This window comes from Biomphalaria glabrata, chromosome 12 (genome assembly GCF_947242115.1).
Source record: "Biomphalaria glabrata chromosome 12, xgBioGlab47.1, whole genome shotgun sequence".
Classification (NCBI taxonomy): Eukaryota; Metazoa; Mollusca; class Gastropoda; family Planorbidae; genus Biomphalaria; species Biomphalaria glabrata.
This window is the reverse complement of record NC_074722.1, coordinates 2,554,353-2,575,341: the sequence shown is the minus strand read 5'-3', so window position 1 is coordinate 2,575,341 and position 20,989 is coordinate 2,554,353. Positions and strand designations below refer to the sequence as shown.

General features: G+C 35.8%; 2 protein-coding genes across 2 annotated transcripts; both read right to left on the bottom strand.

The window, feature by feature from the left end:
* Nucleotides 1-736: 736 nt before the first annotated feature.
* On the bottom strand, nt 737-7,804 carry LOC106077355 (NADH-ubiquinone oxidoreductase subunit 8). Its single transcript, XM_056007019.1, has 6 exons — nt 7,686-7,804; nt 6,337-6,402; nt 6,106-6,195; nt 3,101-3,273; nt 2,112-2,240; nt 737-1,061 (listed from the first exon to the last, which is right to left on the bottom strand). The coding sequence occupies exons 1-6, from the start codon at nt 7,720-7,722 to the stop codon at nt 930-932; spliced, it is 627 nt and encodes a 208-aa protein (XP_055862994.1). The 5' UTR covers nt 7,723-7,804; the 3' UTR covers nt 737-929.
* Nucleotides 7,805-17,066: 9,262 nt separating this feature from the next.
* LOC106075999 (uncharacterized) lies at nt 17,067-19,797 on the bottom strand. Its single transcript, XM_056006667.1, has 2 exons — nt 19,611-19,797; nt 17,067-18,781 (listed from the first exon to the last, which is right to left on the bottom strand). The coding sequence occupies exon 2, from the start codon at nt 18,769-18,771 to the stop codon at nt 17,149-17,151; it is 1,623 nt and encodes a 540-aa protein (XP_055862642.1). The 5' UTR covers nt 18,772-18,781; nt 19,611-19,797; the 3' UTR covers nt 17,067-17,148.
* Nucleotides 19,798-20,989: the final 1,192 nt, after the last annotated feature.

Genomic DNA, 20,989 nt, shown 5'->3' with positions numbered 1-20,989 from the left:
GAGCATGTTATGTCCTGCTAACTGAAGGTCATAAGGTTTCACTGTGCATTTACTTCAAGTAAATGACATACACATTCTTCTAACATGGTGATCAACTATAATTGATTCGAATCCATGGAAATTTGGCAATCAGGGGTATATTTGGGAGCATAGATACTGAATTTTATATGCATGTATAGTTTTATCTCATAAATATATAAGTAAATAAATATAATTTTAAGCTTTTTGATTTTTTGTCCTACCAGTTTAGTACAAAAGCCAGTGAGTCCACAAATTATGATTGTCTTGCTATCTACACAATAGCTACATTCATAGCAGTTGTTTTCCACCTTTAAATGTCTATATTTAATACCTTATCTTCTCATATATTACAGACGTTACTTCAAAAAAGATGATTACGACCTACACATTTTATGTGTCATCTAGACATGCATGTTAATCAAAGACTTAAAAACTCTGCTATGCTGTCAGCTTCCCTGGCTGATTTAGGCAACCCATCCCATTCTCTTATTGCACTAGGGAAGAAGGAGCACTTTTATGAATTTGTTCTACCTGACTATCCAATGTGCAACCATGTGCTATAAATTATTGTTAGTTTCTGCTAAACTAGCAAATATAAATAGAATTTTATGTTCTAATTGACTTAGAGGAAAGATGCACGTTACAATACTTCCAAGTTTATATCAAACACACATTAAGATATCTGACACACATTAAGAAAAGAAAGCATTCAGTGTTCAGTTTCAAATTTTAATGTCAGTGCTCAGTCATCAGTCAAATGAAACTACAAATTATTACAATTTTACTCAAAATATTCAGTCTGTGAGCACAATACAGTCTTTATACAAACTATAGCCAGCTAACTGGATCTTCAGATAGTGACATCTTCAAGAGTTATATACATGAAAGTGCATGTCTACTGTACACATTTATCTGTAGAGGTAGTCAGACTGCAAGTTGGCAGCTATTTCTGGTTCCCATTTATCACCGTTGCTCAAGAGTTTTTCCTTGTTGTACAAAAGTTCTTCACGAGTCTCTGTAGAGTACTCAAAGTTGGGGCCCTGCTCACACAATAGACAAATAGTAATGGATTAGAGTTTTTATATTAAATGTTCATAATGCAAACAAAAATAAAATTAGAATAATTTAAGCTTCTTCAAGAAACCTATATATAATAATACATCCTCTAATTAAATCTGTTAGTTACAAATGAATCATTTCCCTTATTTAAGTCAAAAAGAAATTACATTCTCAAGATTACCAATAGACCTTAGTAAACCAGGCCCCTGACAAATTTAATAAAATATAAACTTTTTTTTTTATTTTAAAAGAAATGTATATGAGAAACAAAACGTTTATAGCTGGTGGTCAGACTGAGACAAATTGTTATTGAAGGCCTGAATACTGACCTGCAACATCACAACCTGTAGGCAGTTTAGACCAATAGTTCATTACCATGCCATACAGACCTGTGATGTGACAACGAACTATTGATCTAAACTGCCCACAGGTTGTGAAGTTGTAGGTCAGTGTTGAAGCCTTCTATAAGAAATGGTCTCAGTCAGAGTCAAATGGTTGCCCACGGCTGTCAGTACTGTGGGATTAAAGAAATGAGTAGGCAAGAAATGTTAAAAGTGAACAGATGTTCAGCAGACTTTGACAATGGACTAATATAGTGGACCTATTTAAATGAACATAATCACATAGAAATGAGAGAATTACTAGAAATGCCAAATTGGTGCTAAACAAAAAAAAAAATGATTTAACAAAAAAAAATATGACAGCAGCCTACAACACTGGAGACAGTGACCTCTATGTTTTTAGAAGAGAACTGATGTGACAGCTGAATAAATGTCTCTACAGCTTCCCAAACATGTTTACAAATGTACAAGCAATAGTCCAAAGTAGTTTTACAGTAATACGATACAAGGCCTAATTATTTGTACAGTAATACACACACTAGGCCTGATTAGTTTTATAGTAATATACACTTGGCCTGATTAGTTTTACAGAAATACAATACAAGGCCTAATTATTTTTACAGTCATACACACACTAGGCCTGGTTAGTTTTACAGTAATAAAGATATAAAAAAAAAAATAAACACAGACCTCAACAATGGCATCAACTGGACAAGCTTCCTGACAGAATCCACAGTAAATACACTTAGTCATGTCTATGTCATAGCGAGTTGTTCTACGACTGCCGTCTGCTCTGGTCTCAGCTTCAATTGTAATAGCCTGGTGTAAAAACAGAAAAATATAGTATCTTTGTTAACATGGACATTTTAAGAATGCATACACGACAATATGAGAATATTTTTCAAAATCAATGCTATAATTTAGGGATGAGAAGTTGAAAAATATTAATGAATGATGGAGATTATACAAGTTTGAAACAATGCCACAGTCAAATCTTAATAAACCACTGGTCCAAAATTCAATGGATTTGATTGTATAACAGGATTTGTTTCAGCACTTTAGGATTCAGTCCGAATAAGTGGCTGGTCTGATTAACAGGTGATCTGATTAACCACCACGAGTGGTGGTGTGGCAACAAGCTGCTCACAGGTTACAATATCGCAGGTCTGTGATGAGGACTACTATAACGCTTGATCTCACTTCCACCCTTACAGTTTATGTTTTTGAAGTAACGGTGGACAGAAACAATGATACTGCTCTGGCACAGCCTGCTGCTTTAATCATTGATAGGTTTGGTCTGAACATACTATTCCACCATTTTGTTTGGATCTTTGTTAATGACAATTGTTAATGACAATTTAAGAGCATCTGTAATAATAACAACATTTGTTGTATAAGTGTAAATATAATCATATTGTCCGAAAGCTCTTCTGATTGCTTTTCCAACAATAGATTTAATAATAATAATCTTTATTATCCGTAAGGAAATTTGTCTTACAATTTGTGCATTACACCAAACAAAAAACATTATAACTATAAGAAACCAAAGTGTACATTCACACCAGACTCACTCATAATTTACATGTGACAAAGTTTATACCATAACTGAAATGAGAAAAATGATCATAAAAATAAGTTCATCCATTCAATAAAATACACAGAAGCTAGGCCTATTTTACCTGTGCAGGACAGATAGCTTCACAAAGCTTGCAAGCAATACATCTCTCTTCACCAGACGGGTATCTCCTCAGAGCATGCTCGCCACGGAACCTAGGACTCAGTGGCCCCTTTTCAAAGGGATAGTTAATGTTGGCAGGTTCCTTTAATATCATTCCCAAACAGATGCCTAAACCTTTAAAAGAGAAAAAGAACAATAAAAAGTAGTGATGCTCTATATTTAGAACTGTCAAACTTGATAACATTTGGCTAAACATCATTTACACTCAAGTGACTCTTTAATCTTGAGTTAGTGATGGGAGCTTGGATACATTTAGGGTAATATAGAATGTATAAACTCTCTTATATTCATTTCAAAGTATTTAATCACATCTCAATAGCTTACATCACACCTAAAATCTTTCATTTCAACTCATCGCAATATATTTTATCACATCTTATAAGCTTTTACATATTACTTCCTGTCCTTACATCTCAATATATTTTATCACATCTTATAAGGTTTTATATCTTATTTCCTGTCCTTGCATCTCAATGTATTTTATCACATCTTATAAGCTTTTACATCTTATTTCCTGTCCTCACATCTCAATTCCTTTCATTACATAATAAACTCGTTAAGCTTTTACATCTTATTTCCTGTCCTTACATCTCAATATATTTTATCACATCTTATAAGGTTTTATATCTTATTTCCTGTCCTTGCATCTCAATGTATTTTATCACATCTTATAAGCTTTTACATCTTATTTCCTGTCCTCACATCTAAATTCCTTTCATTACATAATAAACTCGTTAAGCTTTTACATCTTATTTCCTGTCCTTACATCTCAATATATTTTATCACATCTTATAAGGTTTTATATCTTATTTCCTGTCCTTGCATCTCAATGTATTTTATCACATCTTATAAGCTTTTACATCTTATTTCCTGTCCTCACATCTAAATTCCTTTCATTACATAATAAACTCGTTAAGCTTTTACATCTTATTTCCTGTCCTTACATCTCAATATATTTTATCACATCTTATAAGGTTTTATATCTTATTTCCTGTCCTTGCATCTCAATGTATTTTATCACATCTTATAAGCTTTTACATCTTATTTCCTGTCCTCACATCTAAATTCCTTTCATTACATAATAAACTCGTTAAGCTTTTACATCTTATTTCCTGTCCTTACATCTCAATATATTTTATCACATCTTATAAGGTTTTATATCTTATTTCCTGTCCTTGCATCTCAATGTATTTTATCACATCTTATAAGCTTTTACATCTTATTTCCTGTCCTCACATCTCAATTCCTTTCATTACATAATAAACTCGTTAAGCTTTTACATCTTATTTCCTGTCCTTACATCTCAATATATTTTATCACATCTTATAAGGTTTTATATCTTATTTCCTGTCCTTGCATCTCAATGTATTTTATCACATCTTATAAGCTTTTACATCTTATTTCCTGTCCTCACATCTAAATTCCTTTCATTACATAATAAACTCGTTAAGCTTTTACATCTTATTTCCTGTCCTTACATCTCAATATATTTTATCACATCTTATAAGGTTTTATATCTTATTTCCTGTCCTTGCATCTCAATGTATTTTATCACATCTTATAAGCTTTTACATCTTATTTCCTGTCCTCACATCTAAATTCCTTTCATTACATAATAAACTCGTTAAGCTTTTACATCTTATTTCCTGTCCTTACATCTCAATATATTTTATCACATCTTATAAGGTTTTATATCTTATTTCCTGTCCTTGCATCTCAATGTATTTTATCACATCTTATAAGCTTTTACATCTTATTTCCTGTCCTCACATCTAAATTCCTTTCATTACATAATAAACTCGTTAAGCTTTTACATCTTATTTCCTGTCCTTACATCTCAATATATTTTATCACATCTTATAAGGTTTTATATCTTATTTCCTGTCCTTGCATCTCAATGTATTTTATCACATCTTATAAGCTTTTACATCTTATTTCCTGTCCTCACATCTCAATTCCTTTCATTACATAATAAACTCGTTAAGCTTTTACATCTTATTTCCTGTCCTTACATCTCAATATATTTTATCACATCTTATAAGGTTTTATATCTTATTTCCTGTCCTTGCATCTCAATGTATTTTATCACATCTTATAAGCTTTTACATCTTATTTCCTGTCCTCACATCTCAATTCCTTTCATTACATAATAAACTCGTTAAGCTTTTACATCTTATTTCCTGTCCTTACATCTCAATATATTTTATCACATCTTATAAGGTTTTATATCTTATTTCCTGTCCTTGCATCTCAATGTATTTTATCACATCTTATAAGCTTTTACATCTTATTTCCTGTCCTCACATCTCAATTCCTTTCATTACATAATAAACTCGTTAAGCTTTTACATCTTATTTCCTGTCCTTACATCTCAATGTATTTTATCACATCTTATAAGCTTTTACATCTTATTTCCTGTCCTCACATCTCAATTCCTTTCATTACATAATAAACTCGTTAAGCTTTTACATCTTATTTCCTGTCCTTACAATGTATTTTATCACATCTTATAAGCTTTTACATCTTATTTCCTGTCCTCACATCTCAATTCCTTTCATTACATAATAAACTCGTTAAGCTTTTACATCTTATTTCCTGTCCTTACATCTCAATGTATTTTATCACATCTTATAAGCTTTTACATCTTATTTCCTGTCCTCACATCTCAATTCCTTTCATTACATAATAAACTCGTTAAGCTTTTACATCTTATTTCCTGTCCTTACATCTCAATGTATTTTATCACATCTTATAAGCTTTTACATCTTATTTCCTGTCCTCACATCTCAATTCCTTTCATTACATAATAAACTCGTTCAGCCCAATTCATCCAAAACAAAGTTGTACTATGCAGCTTCATTAAAATGAATAAACGTCAAGTACAAAAGAAGATCAGATTTTAAAAACCATTATGAATCAAGCTATGGAAGAGAATATAGGAAAAACCTTTTAATAGTTCATTCCAAAACACAGAACCAGCTGCTCGATCCATGATAGGTTTCCATTCTAGACTCGGTGGCTGCTGTCCTACTTGCTCTGGAAAGAATAATGTATATTTCTTTGAAGCTATATCCTTTTTTATTCTATACATGTATATAATTATGTGACCATAGACGTTTGTTAAGTTGATGACACGTAATTATTTCTAATCTCAAATGTAGGGCTCAAAGTACTTACTAAAGTGAGATCTGTTTTGTGGGAGCACACTTATAGATGCCAAATTCTGTTTTGTTAGTCGTTGAACTGAAAGAAAACAAAAAGTGTTTTTTTTTTTATTTATCTGTAAGAAACTATTTTAGGACACTGCAATTGAACACTTCAAGCACAACAAGAAACTATATTGAAACATCCTAATAAACAATGGAAATGGGTAGAAACATATAAAGGACATTAAAATCTTTATTTCAAAGAATGTCTGTAAATCCTATATGTTAAGAAAAGACAAGATTAGGACTCTGTAGTAAACAAGTTGTAAATAATTAGGACATCGTAACTGTGGGACATTGGAAGAAAAACCTAATTACTTTGTAAATAATGGTTCAAGACTCTTATCAAAGCTTAGTTTTATTTATTTTCTTAATTCCAGTTGTGAGATGAATTCATTAATGACAGTAAAAAAAAAAAAAAAAAGAAAAGCAAGAAAACAGCTGACAGAAATTTACATTTGAAATGTACACTAACTAATGCGAACTAATTTTGTTGCATTAATAATTAGTTCAAGAAGAAAAAAAAAGTTCAAAAGAATTTAAAATGAGATAATAAAGTTGTGCATAATTCAATTTGTACGATATCTATAAATACACTTCTGACAAAAAGTAACTTTAAAAAAATACACAGAACAAGGCTGATAAAATATAATTTGGATTTTAGCCCAAATAATCACAATTTCTATAATAATGATTTAATTGAAAGAACTGAATATATTCAAACTAGAAGCTTAAAACTATTATAGAGAAATCTACTTTCAAAATCCTTATATTTTTTATATCTTTTATATGTAATATAACTAAACAGGTCCCAGAAAATTTTATTCACTAAATACTATTTCTTATATAGCATTCTTCTTTCTTTCAACTTTTTTACCAAACTCACTCACTAGTAACTCACTACTCAGAGCTCAAACTTCTGTAAAAAGTGTAAATGACATATATATAAAAAAATCTAGTATGATCTCTTTAGAACTCTAGTGAGTCTAGAGTTCTAGACTAGCTCTTGACTATACTATAGAGTATAGAGTCTAGATTCTAGAATCTATCTACTAAATTACTAAATCTAGGGATTCTAGCTAGGATAGCTCTAAATTCTAAATCTAGATATTTAGATTCTAGACTCACAAGTTGAACAAGTCAACAAGTCAAGAGTGACAAGAGATGAGCTTGTTGCCAAAACGTCAGTGACTCTACTACACGTCTTTGTAACACATAAGCAAAGCAAACAATTTTTTAATTGGTTTTACCTAATACAATAATTTATAATAGCATGTGCATTTCTAAATATGAAATGGTGATGTGTAAACAATAACTTACGTGTAGATCGAGCACAAAATATTTTCAACGTCGCCATTTTGACATTCACCTAGGTTATTATATAGCAGAGGTAAGCAGTTAAAAATGAACGTTTAATTTCTTATTCGGCTTTTCCTGTGAGTTTTACTAGATTAGAAGATAAGATCTAGATGTAGAATATATTACATTGAGATCTAGATCTAGGACTAGATGTATAATGTATATTATAATGTATATTACATTGAAGATCTAGATTTAGATGTATATTACATTGAAGATCTAGATGTATATTACATTGAAGATCTAGATGTATATTAAATATTACATTGAAGATCTAGATCTAAATGTATATTACATTGAAGATCTAGATCTAAATGTATATTACATTGAAGATCTAGATGTATATTACATTGAAGATCTAGATCTATATTTATATACATTGTTTGGGTGTTCATTTAGGTTATTACTTTATACGTTCTACATCCTTGTTAGAGGAGGATGGCGAATTAGGGTTCAAACCGAAACCATGCATCAAGACGACAGTCCAGTGCGCTTACTACAAGACTATTCTAGACTATCGAGTCTAGTTTGTAATAGCCGTTGAAAGTGACGAAACAGAGAAGAACACTTCTTTTTCTTATTTTATTTATCTTTTTTTTTTTTTTCAATACTTTTATGACCAAAACATTTTATGGAGACATGGTTTAACATTTTTCATTAGGGTTAGATTTTTAGTTATATATAGCTCCTCCTTCGTGGTCGAAAATGAGCACATTTCTCATTTCTTATGGACTCGAAGATGACTTGCTTCAAAAAGCCGGCCGCATACGTGGCATGGGTAGGTTATGTCAGTTGCAGATAGGCCTGCTTCTTCTCTCAGCTTTTTGTTGATTCGGCGCTCTTTCACCATGGCCACTCTTCCTGCTTCAAATCTTGAGACTCCGAGATTCACAGCTTCACGCCATGAGGAGCGATCGAGAGCTACTGCTTCCCAGCCGTGAATGTCGATATCTCGTTCCTTGAAGGAGCTCTTTAGAGTGTCTTTATAGCGCTTGTATTGACCTCCCTGTGAGCGCTTTCCTGCACACAACTCCCCTTACAGAAGTCGTTTGGGAAGGCGAATATTATGCATGCGGACTACATGTCCCGCCCATCGAAGTTGGGGCATTTTTACTGTCGCATTGATACTGTTCATGTTGGACAGCTTTAAGATTTCTGTGACTGGTATGTGGTCGGACCAACGCACCTTATGGATACTCCTTAGACAGCCTAGGTCGAAGGAGTTTAATTTTTTTTTTGGTGTGGCGGGAATATAGTGTCCAGAACTCTGATGCATACAAGAGTGACGGGAGAACTACAGCACTGCAGAGAACGCAAAGAAAGCTTAAATAGACGCCATGTGAACAACAGCTTTGTCGACATCGGATGTGGAAAAAATATGCAGGTCGCAACTGGGTTGGCGTAGTAATGTGAAACAGTGCCTTCCTTAACTGAAGACATTGCCATTAATGATTCTATTTCTGGGTATTTATTTAACATAAAAAAATGTACCTCAAGCCCCATCGTTTTGCATGCTTCCCTCCCCTTACTTCGATTTTTTTTTTGTTTCGTTCCTGCTTTATTGTTGATACAACTTATGACAGATATTTAGCCTACCTTCTTCAACAACCACGTCTGCTCAACAATTATAAGGTTTTTCCTCGAGTCCGAAGATCTAGTGCAGTATTTCCCGTGGCTGCGAGGCCCCAACTGCGACCTACATATTTTGCCACACCCAGGGCAAGCATAACCATTGTCCGCAGGTGGTCGATTTAGATTTAGCACTTTGGGCCTATTAGTAGGGCCTATTAGAACCACGTCATCTTCGAGTCCATTGAAAATGAGAAATGTGCTCATCTTCAATCACGAAGGAGGAGCTATATACGTCCTCTGCGCCTGATTTTTATTTACAAAGGCTTTTCTTTGGGCCTCAAAGGTGTGTCCCGCTGCCTTCATGTGAGCCATTTGCTGCCAGCTCCACGTCTGCTCAACAATTAAGCAGCATTCAAACACCCATCGTGTCTTCTAATCAAGCCAAGAAAATAAAAATTAAAAAAAAAAAGTAGGCCTGTATCGACATTGCGGTGTTAAAAAAATAAAATAGGCTATACTTGTTAGAAAATGGATTGATACTAGATTTATTGCTGATGGATATATTATCTTCACATCATCTCCTGTAGAACGCATAGAAAATGGATTACGGTTGTATACATGAAGTTTATGTTATAATAATATAATAATAATAATTTTTATTGTCCGTGAGGAAATTTGTCTTACAATTTATGCATTACACCAAACAGAACATGGTAACTATGAAAAAGTATGTACATTCATACCTGACTCACTCATAATTTACATACGAAAATTTTTTATATCAATTGTTTCTATTTAATGATTTGATTGCCAGGGGAACAAAAGAGTTTTTGTGTCTGTTTGTCTTTGCTATTGGTGTCTTGTATCTCTTTTGTGATGGTAAAATAAAAAAATCTTGACCCAAAGGGTGATTTCTTATTTCTAGAATCTTTTTTTGCTTTTGTTTTGTTTTGTTTATTTATTTATTTTTTAAAATAATAGATCTACATTTTACTATTTTTGTGTATATTAGTTACAACGTATGTGTTTCCTTCTTATAAATTATACGAATGCACATTGTATGCTCGAATTTAATTAATGAAATTAGTTTTTAATTAACATATCTTAACAATATTTAATTGGCAGTGGTTCGTCTTATTTTACAGTGGTATAGGACTATACACGTATAACTGTTATCTTCAATACGATTCCATCTTTTTGTCTACGTGTAAATAGGCAATTATACAATGGTCATGCTGTGAGTGAATGTAGGTAGGCTAATTATGCCTTTGAATGTACATTACGTATGGACGATTACGTGATGGCAGGGTTATTGATTGTTGTTCATTGTTGCTGGTATCCGCACCGGACTATATATATAGGCCCTAACTTTTTCTTAACCAATAGCAACGCTTCTACGTTGTTTTTATGATAAAATGTCGCTCTTTTTAACTGTACTTAATTTTTTAAAAAGTGGACCCAAAATAAGATTATTTATGTTTTCCATGAAGAATTATAAATTAATGGGGCATACTAAATACTCTTCACATAAGTTTTTTGTCTTCATCATTAGGCCTATTATTAGTATTATTTGGTAGGCCTAATCTGGCAAGTTAGTTGTTTTTTTTTTAATTTTTTAAAGTCATTTTCTTCCCAATATATAAAGTAGATATAAAAGTGTTTTTCAACAGTCTAGACTCAAGAGCCTGTTTGTATTTTTCCGCTCTGGATTCTCGATGGTCCCGGGTTCGAAATCTGCTCTCTGCCAACTCCTGCCACCCTAAAAGAACACCCCGAAACATGTAAAAACAAGCAAACATAATGTGAAGCGAATTTTCGGTAAAGTTGTATCATTCATATCAAAGGAGAAGTGGGTGTCAAAATCGGCGCTGGCATTATCAAACACCCACAAATTGATTGCCACATTACAAGGGCTATACCTATTGTTAATCTATCATAATAATTAAAGTTTTATAATGCATCGAAGCATGCAAACGTGGATTTTTGTAAGACTAATTAAACGTATTGTTCTCTATCTTGATCAATTTGTACAAACCATCGTGCAGTTGCGACGCTTATTAGTTTGAATACTTTATTTCATAATTTTGAGACGATTGAATGTTATTAATCTTTTGGACAGTTATTACAAGACGACTCTCTTTTCTCTCACCTCTGTCGAATAACTCTTTCTGTCCGTAATTATTTACTACACTCTAGTGGAATCAACGTTGGTATCGTCAGTTAGGAGAGAAAGAGTTAAAATAGTCAACGTCCTGTTCACAGGGCCGGATTTAAGTATGTGGAGTTAGGTTTCTGTGGAGGCCAGTACAATTTTTCGAAAGCTTGAATAAAGATCCACTTACAAATGAAAATACTTATATCTAAAGGCATCCTATATATATGGCTCCTTTTGTCTCGAAAGGCAATGGATGCGCCCAAGTGAGTCACTGGTTTTGGCTTAATCTTGAGACGGGGCAGAATCTGGTGTGGCTAATCAAGCCAATTCTAGAACGGCAAACTTTGCCACAATTCGTACATGTGTATGCCTCTGATTTAGGGCTAGCAGACAGGGCAGCTTTCTTTTTTTCCCTCTTGATTAAAGCCGCTTCAATTCTTTTGTTCTCAGCAAGGGTTGTCCCAGCACGCACAGTCTGTCTCCATACACTCCGGTCTTTGGCTATGTTTTCACACATACTTTCACTGATGCCTGAGGCTCTCATGTCTCGCTTGCAGACATCTCTATATGTTAGTCTTGGGCGGCTCTTGGGTCTGACTCCTTCCACAAGCTCAGCATATAAGATATCTTTCGGGATTCTACCATCTGGCATGCGGGTGACATGTCCGAGCCAGCGTAATCTTCTTTGTGTCAGGAGAGCATACATGCTGTTCATATTGGCCAATCTCAAAACTTCCTGATTGGAGACATGGTCCCTCCAAGAGATGCCCATTATGCGTCTCAGGCAGCGCAAGTGGAAACTATTCAATCTGTGCTCTTGGTACATGTATGTTGACCAGCTTTCACTGCCATAAAGGAGAGTGCTCACAACACAGGCGTTGTAGACTAGGATTTTGGTCGCTGTGGTCAATTTACCATTTTTCCAGACGCGCTTGGAGAGTTTTGCCAATGCTGTGGTAGCTTTTCCTATCCTTTTTGTCAGCTCGATGTCTAAGTCTAGGTTACTGACAATTGTTGAACCCAAGTAGGTAAATTCCTGCACCACTGAAAGGGTGTGGTTCCCAATTTGTATTATAGGTATTTCTGCGACGTCTTGTGCCAGGATTTCGGTCTTGGAGAGACTTATAGTAAGGCTAAACTCTTGACAAGCAGCTGCTAAGGCGTTCACTAGCTTCTGTAGACCTCATTGTGAGTGAGATACAAGTGCCGCGTCATCGGCAAACAGCAGCTCCCTTATCAAGATACGACGCCTTTTCGTTTTGGCTTTAAGACGTGCCAGGTTAAAGAGCCTTCCATTGGATCTGCTATGGATGTATATTCCGTCTTCCAGGGATTTAAAAGCACTGGATAGTACGACTGAGAAGAAGATGCCAAATAGTGTAGGGGCCAGTACACATCCTTGTTTTACACCGCTCTTAATGGAGAATGGCCTGGAGGAAGAACTTTCAAACTGAACGGTGCCCTGCATATTTTCGTGAAAAGCTGACACTAGTTTTCTTAACTTATTTGGGCAGCCGATTCTCTCTAGTACAGCAAACAGACCGCTTCTGCTAACAAGGTCAAAGGCCTTGGTCAAATCAATAAAAGCTATGAAGAGGGGCTGCTTTTGTTCTCTGCTCTTCTCCTGTAGCTGCCGCAGAGAGAAAATCATATCTGTTGTAGATCTACCTGCCCTAAAGCCACACTGCGACTCTGGATAAACACGATCTGCCAGGATCTGTAATCGCTTTAGTACCAAAGCGCGGATTGTGATACTGATCATACTTTAGTGTCCTGCCGGACAAGACTGCTGCCAACTAAGATCCACACTTCACAGGGAAAAAGAAAATCACGCCTGAATACTACTAGCACAAAAAATCCTGATCTTTGCACCGAATTTGAGAACAAATTAGAGGAAGCTTTTAAAAACTTCTCTGTGACTGAGGTAGAAAAAAGCTGGACGTTTATGCGTGATACAATCTACCAAACATCATCACTGGTCTTTGGAAACAAAACCAAGAAAAGCGAAGACTGGTTTGAAGCTAGTCTACCAGAAATGGAAACTGCCACTACGAACAAGAGAGCAGCCATGCTAATCTACAAGAAGGATCCCACCCCAAGCAACTTAAAATGGCTCAGAGCTGCACGTATGGCATCCTATATTTTTAGAAGAAAGAAATAGATTTATTTTAAATTTAATCTAACTTTCCTTCAAAAAAAAATATTTCATATGTATATTTTAGTTAGTTTTTTAGTTTGTGGAGGGTATGGCCCTTGGTAAACGTACTGTCGTAATTAAGGAGATATATTTACTTATTCCGAGCATGGGTACCTGACTTTAATTAGGGAAAGTAAAGGCGGTTGGTCATTGTGCTGGCCTCATGACACCCTGCTCGTTAACTGTTGGCCAAGGAAACAGATGTCCTTAATATCATCTGCCCTATAGATCGCTAAGTCTTTTAGTATGCAAAATAACTCACGCCCATCTCTGTTTCATCTACTTTTGCATTTTAAGGAAAATGTTAATTTCAGATATGAATTAAATTTCAGAGGCGGTAAATATTATTCACCAATGAGTTTACTGAAGATAATTCAAAACCCCATGACCAAACACCAGGCTCGAGGTCAATCTATTTCATGATTCGCACCACACACAATTTAGTGGTGCTGTTAGTGGTAGAACAAGAGGAGCCAAGATGATCAAATGGACGAGAGAAATGAAAATTACCATAATGAAATAGTTAATACGTATAGATAGGTATATGTGATGATAAACCACTCCCAAGTTATTCATCCGTATAGATAGGTATATGTGATGATAAACCTCTCCCAAGTTATAGGCAAAACTCTTCCAGGAATTTAACAAAATCTATCCCATTACAGAGCAGAATGTTGTAGATAGACGATCTGTAATAATAATTTTAAAAAAATTGACTCCCACAGAAGTTGACTTGACAAGAAGAGAAAAGTAGGTCATGAGCTTCAGATACAAGAGCTCATCCCAGACATAAATGACACACCCACTCAGCCAACCAACGAAGACGTTTCTAAAACACGCAACCAATAAGAGAATGGTTCCACGTCTGCAATAAGCAAGGAACTACACTCAAAATTGTCTACTCTTTATAAAAATACCAACCTTAACTATATACCTCATATCCCTCTAAATATCAAGAGAGAGAGACAAACACTTATATTAATGAAATAAATACATTTTAGAAAACCTTTTTGAAAAACCAAGAAATATGTTTTGGGTACACCTCGCTACATATTGCACAGCTGTGGCTCTAAAGTAGCTTTCTGGACACAAGACCTTTGAGTTAGGCTCTATTAATCAGGGACCACCAAAAAATGCCGGAATGGAAAAGACGCCTTGAAGACAATATAAATAAGCTCAGGAGCCAAATGTATATATTTGGACAATATCTAGGAAACAACCATTCCGCGAAAATTCTAATTAAAATAAAGGCCATATTAATGTAGTGGAGTGGATACCTTTTCAGGAAACACCGGCCACCCCGATATCCACGTGACCCTTCCCCCTAGATGGTACATTGTGTCCGCGCATAGAAAGGCAGACAACGTGGGCACTGTCCATTCTACCGGCATCTTTTGTCACTGTAGTGTCCGTATGTTACTGGACCTACGTTGTCTCCACTCCCTGTTTGTGCCTGGTTCTACACCATGTGTTTACGTATGGCTGCAGGTCTTTAGTGTATAATAAACAGTTTGGAATCGTCCTACGAGTTGCCTTCGTCATGTCATTTAGTTTATTCTGTGCCAAACCCACCACATTAAGAACAACTGAAATCAAACGGAAGGACTATGATAGCCACATACGACGCTTATGTTTCAAGATACGCTGAGACACAAAGGGATCTAGGTTAAATCGCTACAATGAAACCACCTACAGGAAAGAGCAAATAAATATAATGCTCTATTTCAAAACAAAAGAAAACAATTCGTCCGTAAGCTAGCTGATAGTGATGCTGACAAAGTTCGAAACATTAATAGCACTAAACACACCGCGTTCATCGACTATTTCAAATACAAAAACAAAATTTAATAAAATACTCTGAAAGACACAAAGATAAAGGCACATTCCTCGTCCCATATGCTAGGACAAATTTGTACAAATACTCCTTCTTCCCTAGTGCTATTAGAGCATGGAATGGGTTGCCTGAGCTAGCCAGGAAAACCAGTGACTTGACAGAATTTAAGTCATTGGTTAACATGCATGATGCGTAGGACGTAATCATCTTCTTTTTTAAAGTAACGTCTGTATTATATAAGATAAGCATATACGCTACAGCGTGCTGCTGACTGGATCGACGAACAAACTACAAACAACATAATACCAGAAATGCCTGATGATGATTTCACAGTAGATGAAGTCACAGCAGCTATATCAAAGACTCACAACTGGACTGGGCCGGACAATCTACACAACGTTTGGCTGAGGAAACTTACAGCCATAAATGTAATGAACCACATCCAGCTAGCCAGGAAAACCAGTGACTTGGCAGAATTTAAGTCATTGGTTGATATGCATGACTAAATGCATGACGCGTAGGACGTAATCATCTTCTTTTTTGAAGTAACGTCTGTATTATATAAGATAAGAAGATAAGTTTTAACGAGTTAATATCTGAACCGTCTTCAATGGTGATAGAACTCAAGATACGAAACAAAATAATTAATTACCAATAGTTAATTAAGTAGGCTGTGTTGTCAGGTAAAAGAAATAAATGTGCAAAATTTCAGCTTGATCCGAGATTGGATGTGGGAGAAAAGACGTGTACAAACTTTTTGCCAGACAGAAAGACAGATTTGATATAGGCTAAGCTTTGTAAAAATATTTCTGATCATATAGATCTATTATAATGTAATGGACCTCATTCACCAATCGTAAACAAACAACATTTAGCCACGTGAAAATATTGATAAAACAATGAAGAAAAAAAAACTTTCACGTGACAGCCCTTATGGATTACGTAATTTGTTTAGAAGAGATAGATATTCACGTGGCTAAATGTTGTTTGTTTACGATTGGTGAATGAGGTCCATTACAAGATACTGATCCACTGATCCTAACTAATTGATACTACTACACTTAATATAAGCTTTGTATTTACTTGTTTAAACGTTTTTCTATATGGTAATAACTCTAAACGTTGGATAAAATTGTTTAATAAAAGAATAATTTTTATTGGTCCCATCAAATGGTAATTCAGTCTGACTACAATTGACAACCTGTACTACTGTACAATAACAATATAGATTCAAATACGAACAGCATTCACACACGAAACACATACACACTCACAACCAGCGCTTTATGAATTTGACTTCTATGTACTTCTCGATGGCGACAGATGACCTTGTAACACTGACCGAAAGTGGGATGAAGGAGTTTTTAAATCTTTCTGTTGTTTAATGGGTCTTTAATAATCGTATGTGTTTTGGAAAGGCATCTTTCATGAAAAAGTTCTTCAAGAGATGGTAGCTGTGTTCGAGTGATAGCCTATAGTGCTATACGATGCTTTGGATGACCCACGGTTAAACTAAAAAAAAAAAAACTCTACACATGCACAAAGGAGTTCGGTGTGTTTAATAAATAGAGATTATTTATTTTGCGTAAGTCAAAATGTTTTTTATGTCCACAGGAAAAAAAGTTTTAAGTCTAACATTGTTTTACTGTAGTCGGTGTGTCCATGTCTATTTATACGGCAACGTGATAACAACGACCACCAGAGCCAGCGTGTTAAAAATGCTGAAACTGAAAAACAGATAAAACCAATCAAAACTTTGTACTATAAAGTCAATGATTGGAGGCGCAGCCATATTAACAAGTACACTTCCGGAGTAAACAACGCCATAATTCAAGGAGAAGTGAGTTTCTCCGAAGAGTTTCAGCGTGCCGACAAAAAATACCTCGTACATGCCGGCATTCATGCAACCAAGGATTAAAGTACTGAGCATGTAGACGTACTTGCCAGCTATGGCGGTGAAGTACCAGAAAGAGCCAACCACTGCCTGTGATGCAAGGTAGAGAATGAGGCAATACTTCAGTTTAAATCGGTCTAGACTGGCTCCCCAGAAAATCTCACTAAAGGTCGAGACGACGGAAGTCACCATGGCGACGCTGGTCAAGAAATGGTCGTCTTTGATCATTGTCTGTCCGAAAGTTTTGTAAAAATTGGTTATAATGATATAGCTGTAATCTGTGGCTACTGTGGAGAGCCACATGGCGTAGAAAGATGGCACTTTAAGCAGCTGTAGTGGGGATAAATCTTTATTATCGTTTTCAGGCAAACATTTGGACGGATTTGTCAAATCAACACTGACGCTCTGTGTGGAACTTTGCGAGTCCCCACAACATGAATCATCTTTTGCTACGATTGCACTTGCGCCCACACATTGGTCAACTGCTAGACTGTTAAACCCATTGGATGTTTGGCGCTCCCCTGGTAGCTCAGAGTTCAAGGGCTCACTTGTAGCAGAGCTGACTAGTCGTCGCATTGTGGTTGTGGAGTTATCAGTGTAGCTTTGCGGATGCGTCAAATGCCCATTTTCTTTGGTGGTAGCAGCGATAATGGGTTTAGTCTCGTCTGTGAATGAACTATCAGTTGGGGTGTTAGAGCCGCTGTCTTTATTTTGCCTCAATTCTTTGGTTTTGTCCTTGAAGGGGTTATCTCTTATTAACAACACTCCTACGAACTGGGCGCCAAAAGAGACAGCTCCGAGTAACAGGAAAAGACTAGGCACCCTGTTCAAGATGGCCGGCTGAATGAAATAGACTTTGTTCCCATCGACCAGATCGGGTGTCTCGTTCTGGGGGTTGACATACAAGGTTACCAACTGGTTTATTAAGACTGATCCGCCGCTGTAGCTTGAAGAGACCAGGGCAGAGATGAGGCCTACGTGTTTGTCGCTCCAAGCCAGAACATAGTACAAGAGTTGTCCTTCTGTGATCCCTGATCCGACACCGGCCACCGCTCCGATAGTTGCCGCAATGGCTGTCACTGAAGTATTAATAGCAAAATAGCTTGCAAAGATCCCGATTTCGAATAGAATTAAACTAACGATGTTAGTCCACGTCCGTCCAATCCTCGTGGCCACCTTTTGCGTGATGAGCAGACCCACGGCGAAGCCTATCATAAAGGTGGACATGACCCAGGGTGTTCCGAACCCAGAGTCCGGGCCGAACGTCGCCCTGTAGTAAGAGTCGGTGTATACCGAAATGTTGCCCCAGTACCAAGATACACCGGTGGTTAGCGTCTTTAAAAAGAGGCCAATGAGCGTTGCGATCTTCATCACTAGGTACTTGCGACTCGCCATTGCAGCTGTGCTGTGAATAGAAAGAATAGAATTGCAACCGGTTGTCGATAGAAACATTTTTTTTTTTTTGCTACATGATAGAAATATGTTTTTGCTTGCTAGATTTAATTTGGCTAAAAAAAAACGATACTTCACTACTGTCTAAATGTCTAATGTGAAATTTAAGAGTGAATGAGAGAATCTGAAACATACTGTATATCATAAAAATTTTATTTCCTACATAGATCACGCTCAATAGCAAGAATTACCAAAAGTTTCCATCTATCTCCGAGAATTGTTGACCTCAAGTAATTCTTCATTAGTTTGAGGCGCGAGAAGCTTCTTTCACTAGATTCCTCAATTACGGGTATTCCATAATGCCGTTTTTTTTTTATTTCGCGTAGGATTGGCGTTTTACATATTGAATTTCATGAGATTTGTATGGGTTTTCTAAAGATTTTAATAATTTCCAGATATTTCCAGGACTTTTTCGTATATTTTGCAATTTCAGGAGATTTCCAGGAGCTCCTGGTAAATCGACAGGAGGCCGCGGGAAATCTGTTATAAGTTATTAATTAAATAATTTATACACATAGAATTAGCGCGGGTCCTATGAAAGTGCGGGGTCCACTGCGGTTGCATAGGTTGCAGTGGCCTAAGGCCGGCCCTGCAAAATAGCGGCGTATGATACGACGCCGGTCGACTAGTAAATATTAAAATACAAGAAAAGTAATAATGTTTTTCCGACATTGAAAAAGGTGCCGGTACGCCGTACCGATTAGTACTGTCATAAAAAAGCACTATAGGCCTATATTGTATTATATATAATATATAATATATTATATATATATAATACCTACATATCTGGGAATTTCACTGTGTATAATATCGGCAAGTTTGCTTCAAAACCACATCCTAGAATCCAATAGAGTGTACTTAGATGTGCAGAAATACAATTCAAACTTTTTTTCACTAATAATTTTGACTTTTTCAAAAGGAAATTATTTCGAAATAAACAAGTCCACTTAAGCTTCGCTGGCCGACACATTATTGATAACTTAAGTGTTGACGGGCCAGGTACTAGATACGTTTGTTGCAAAAAAAAACTTTTGTTTGGCAGACGATGGGGGCCAGTACAATAAACACAATTTTCGCTTTTGTTGTCAAGCCACCTGTTTCAGAAAGCTGATTCTGCAGAATCAATTGTGTTGGGCCCTCGCTCGCAAAAAATTTTCACTAACTTAAGAAATTTAAAACAAGGATCTATGTGTAGGACCAGATGATTCGTGTGGGTGGGTGCAGTGTGGTACACTATCTTTGGGGTTTGTACTGGGTCAATTTTGAGATAACTTTAATAAGCATTTACATCCTAGAATCAAATAGAGTGTACTGAGATGTAAAGTAATACAGATAAAAAAGAGGCATTCTGTGTTACAGGTTCGACGTCTGCTACTAGTTTACAAAACATTAACGCGTAAGCTTTTTTTTTTCTTTTGAACAAACGGAACAAATCACTAAATAAGCAATTAGTAGATGAAGCCTACCTCGTGGATTTAATATTAGATTTATGATTTAATACATAGTAAAGGTCATCTGTTTCTATGGTTGACGGATCACTATGGTGTTATGTGGCCAGCACAATGGCCAACTTAGCCTCTCGACCACGCTTCCCAATAAAATAATGACCGAAGAATTAAATAGGGCACTGTGAGGAGTTATCTCCCTTTAATAACTATTTAACAAGAGTTTTTTCAACTATAATCAAATGTGATCATATTGAAACAGAGAAAGTTCTTTTTTTTTTTTCTGGTGTGTTTGCTGTTTTAATTTTCAAGAATGTGAGGTCAGCAACTAACCTTAGAAGTTTCCGACCTTTTCTCTAGACCTTGGGTTAAAGGTGTTAGGAATATCTGGGTTTAAACGAAGAACATTGCCACAAGACAAAACAGCGAGCATAGTTATTTATTTATATGCATTGAAAGGGAAGATTGAACTCTGCAGTCATATTCGTGTACAGAGTACAGACGGTGTACATAGAACATGACATTGTGTTTCTGTTCATGTACATAGAATATGACATTGTGCCTGTGTCCATGACATAGAATATGACATTGTGCCTGTGTCCATGACATAGAACATGACATTGTGCCTGTGTCCATGACATAGAACATGACATTGTGCCTGTGTCCATGACATAGAACATGACATTGTGCCTGTGTCCATGACATAGAACATGATA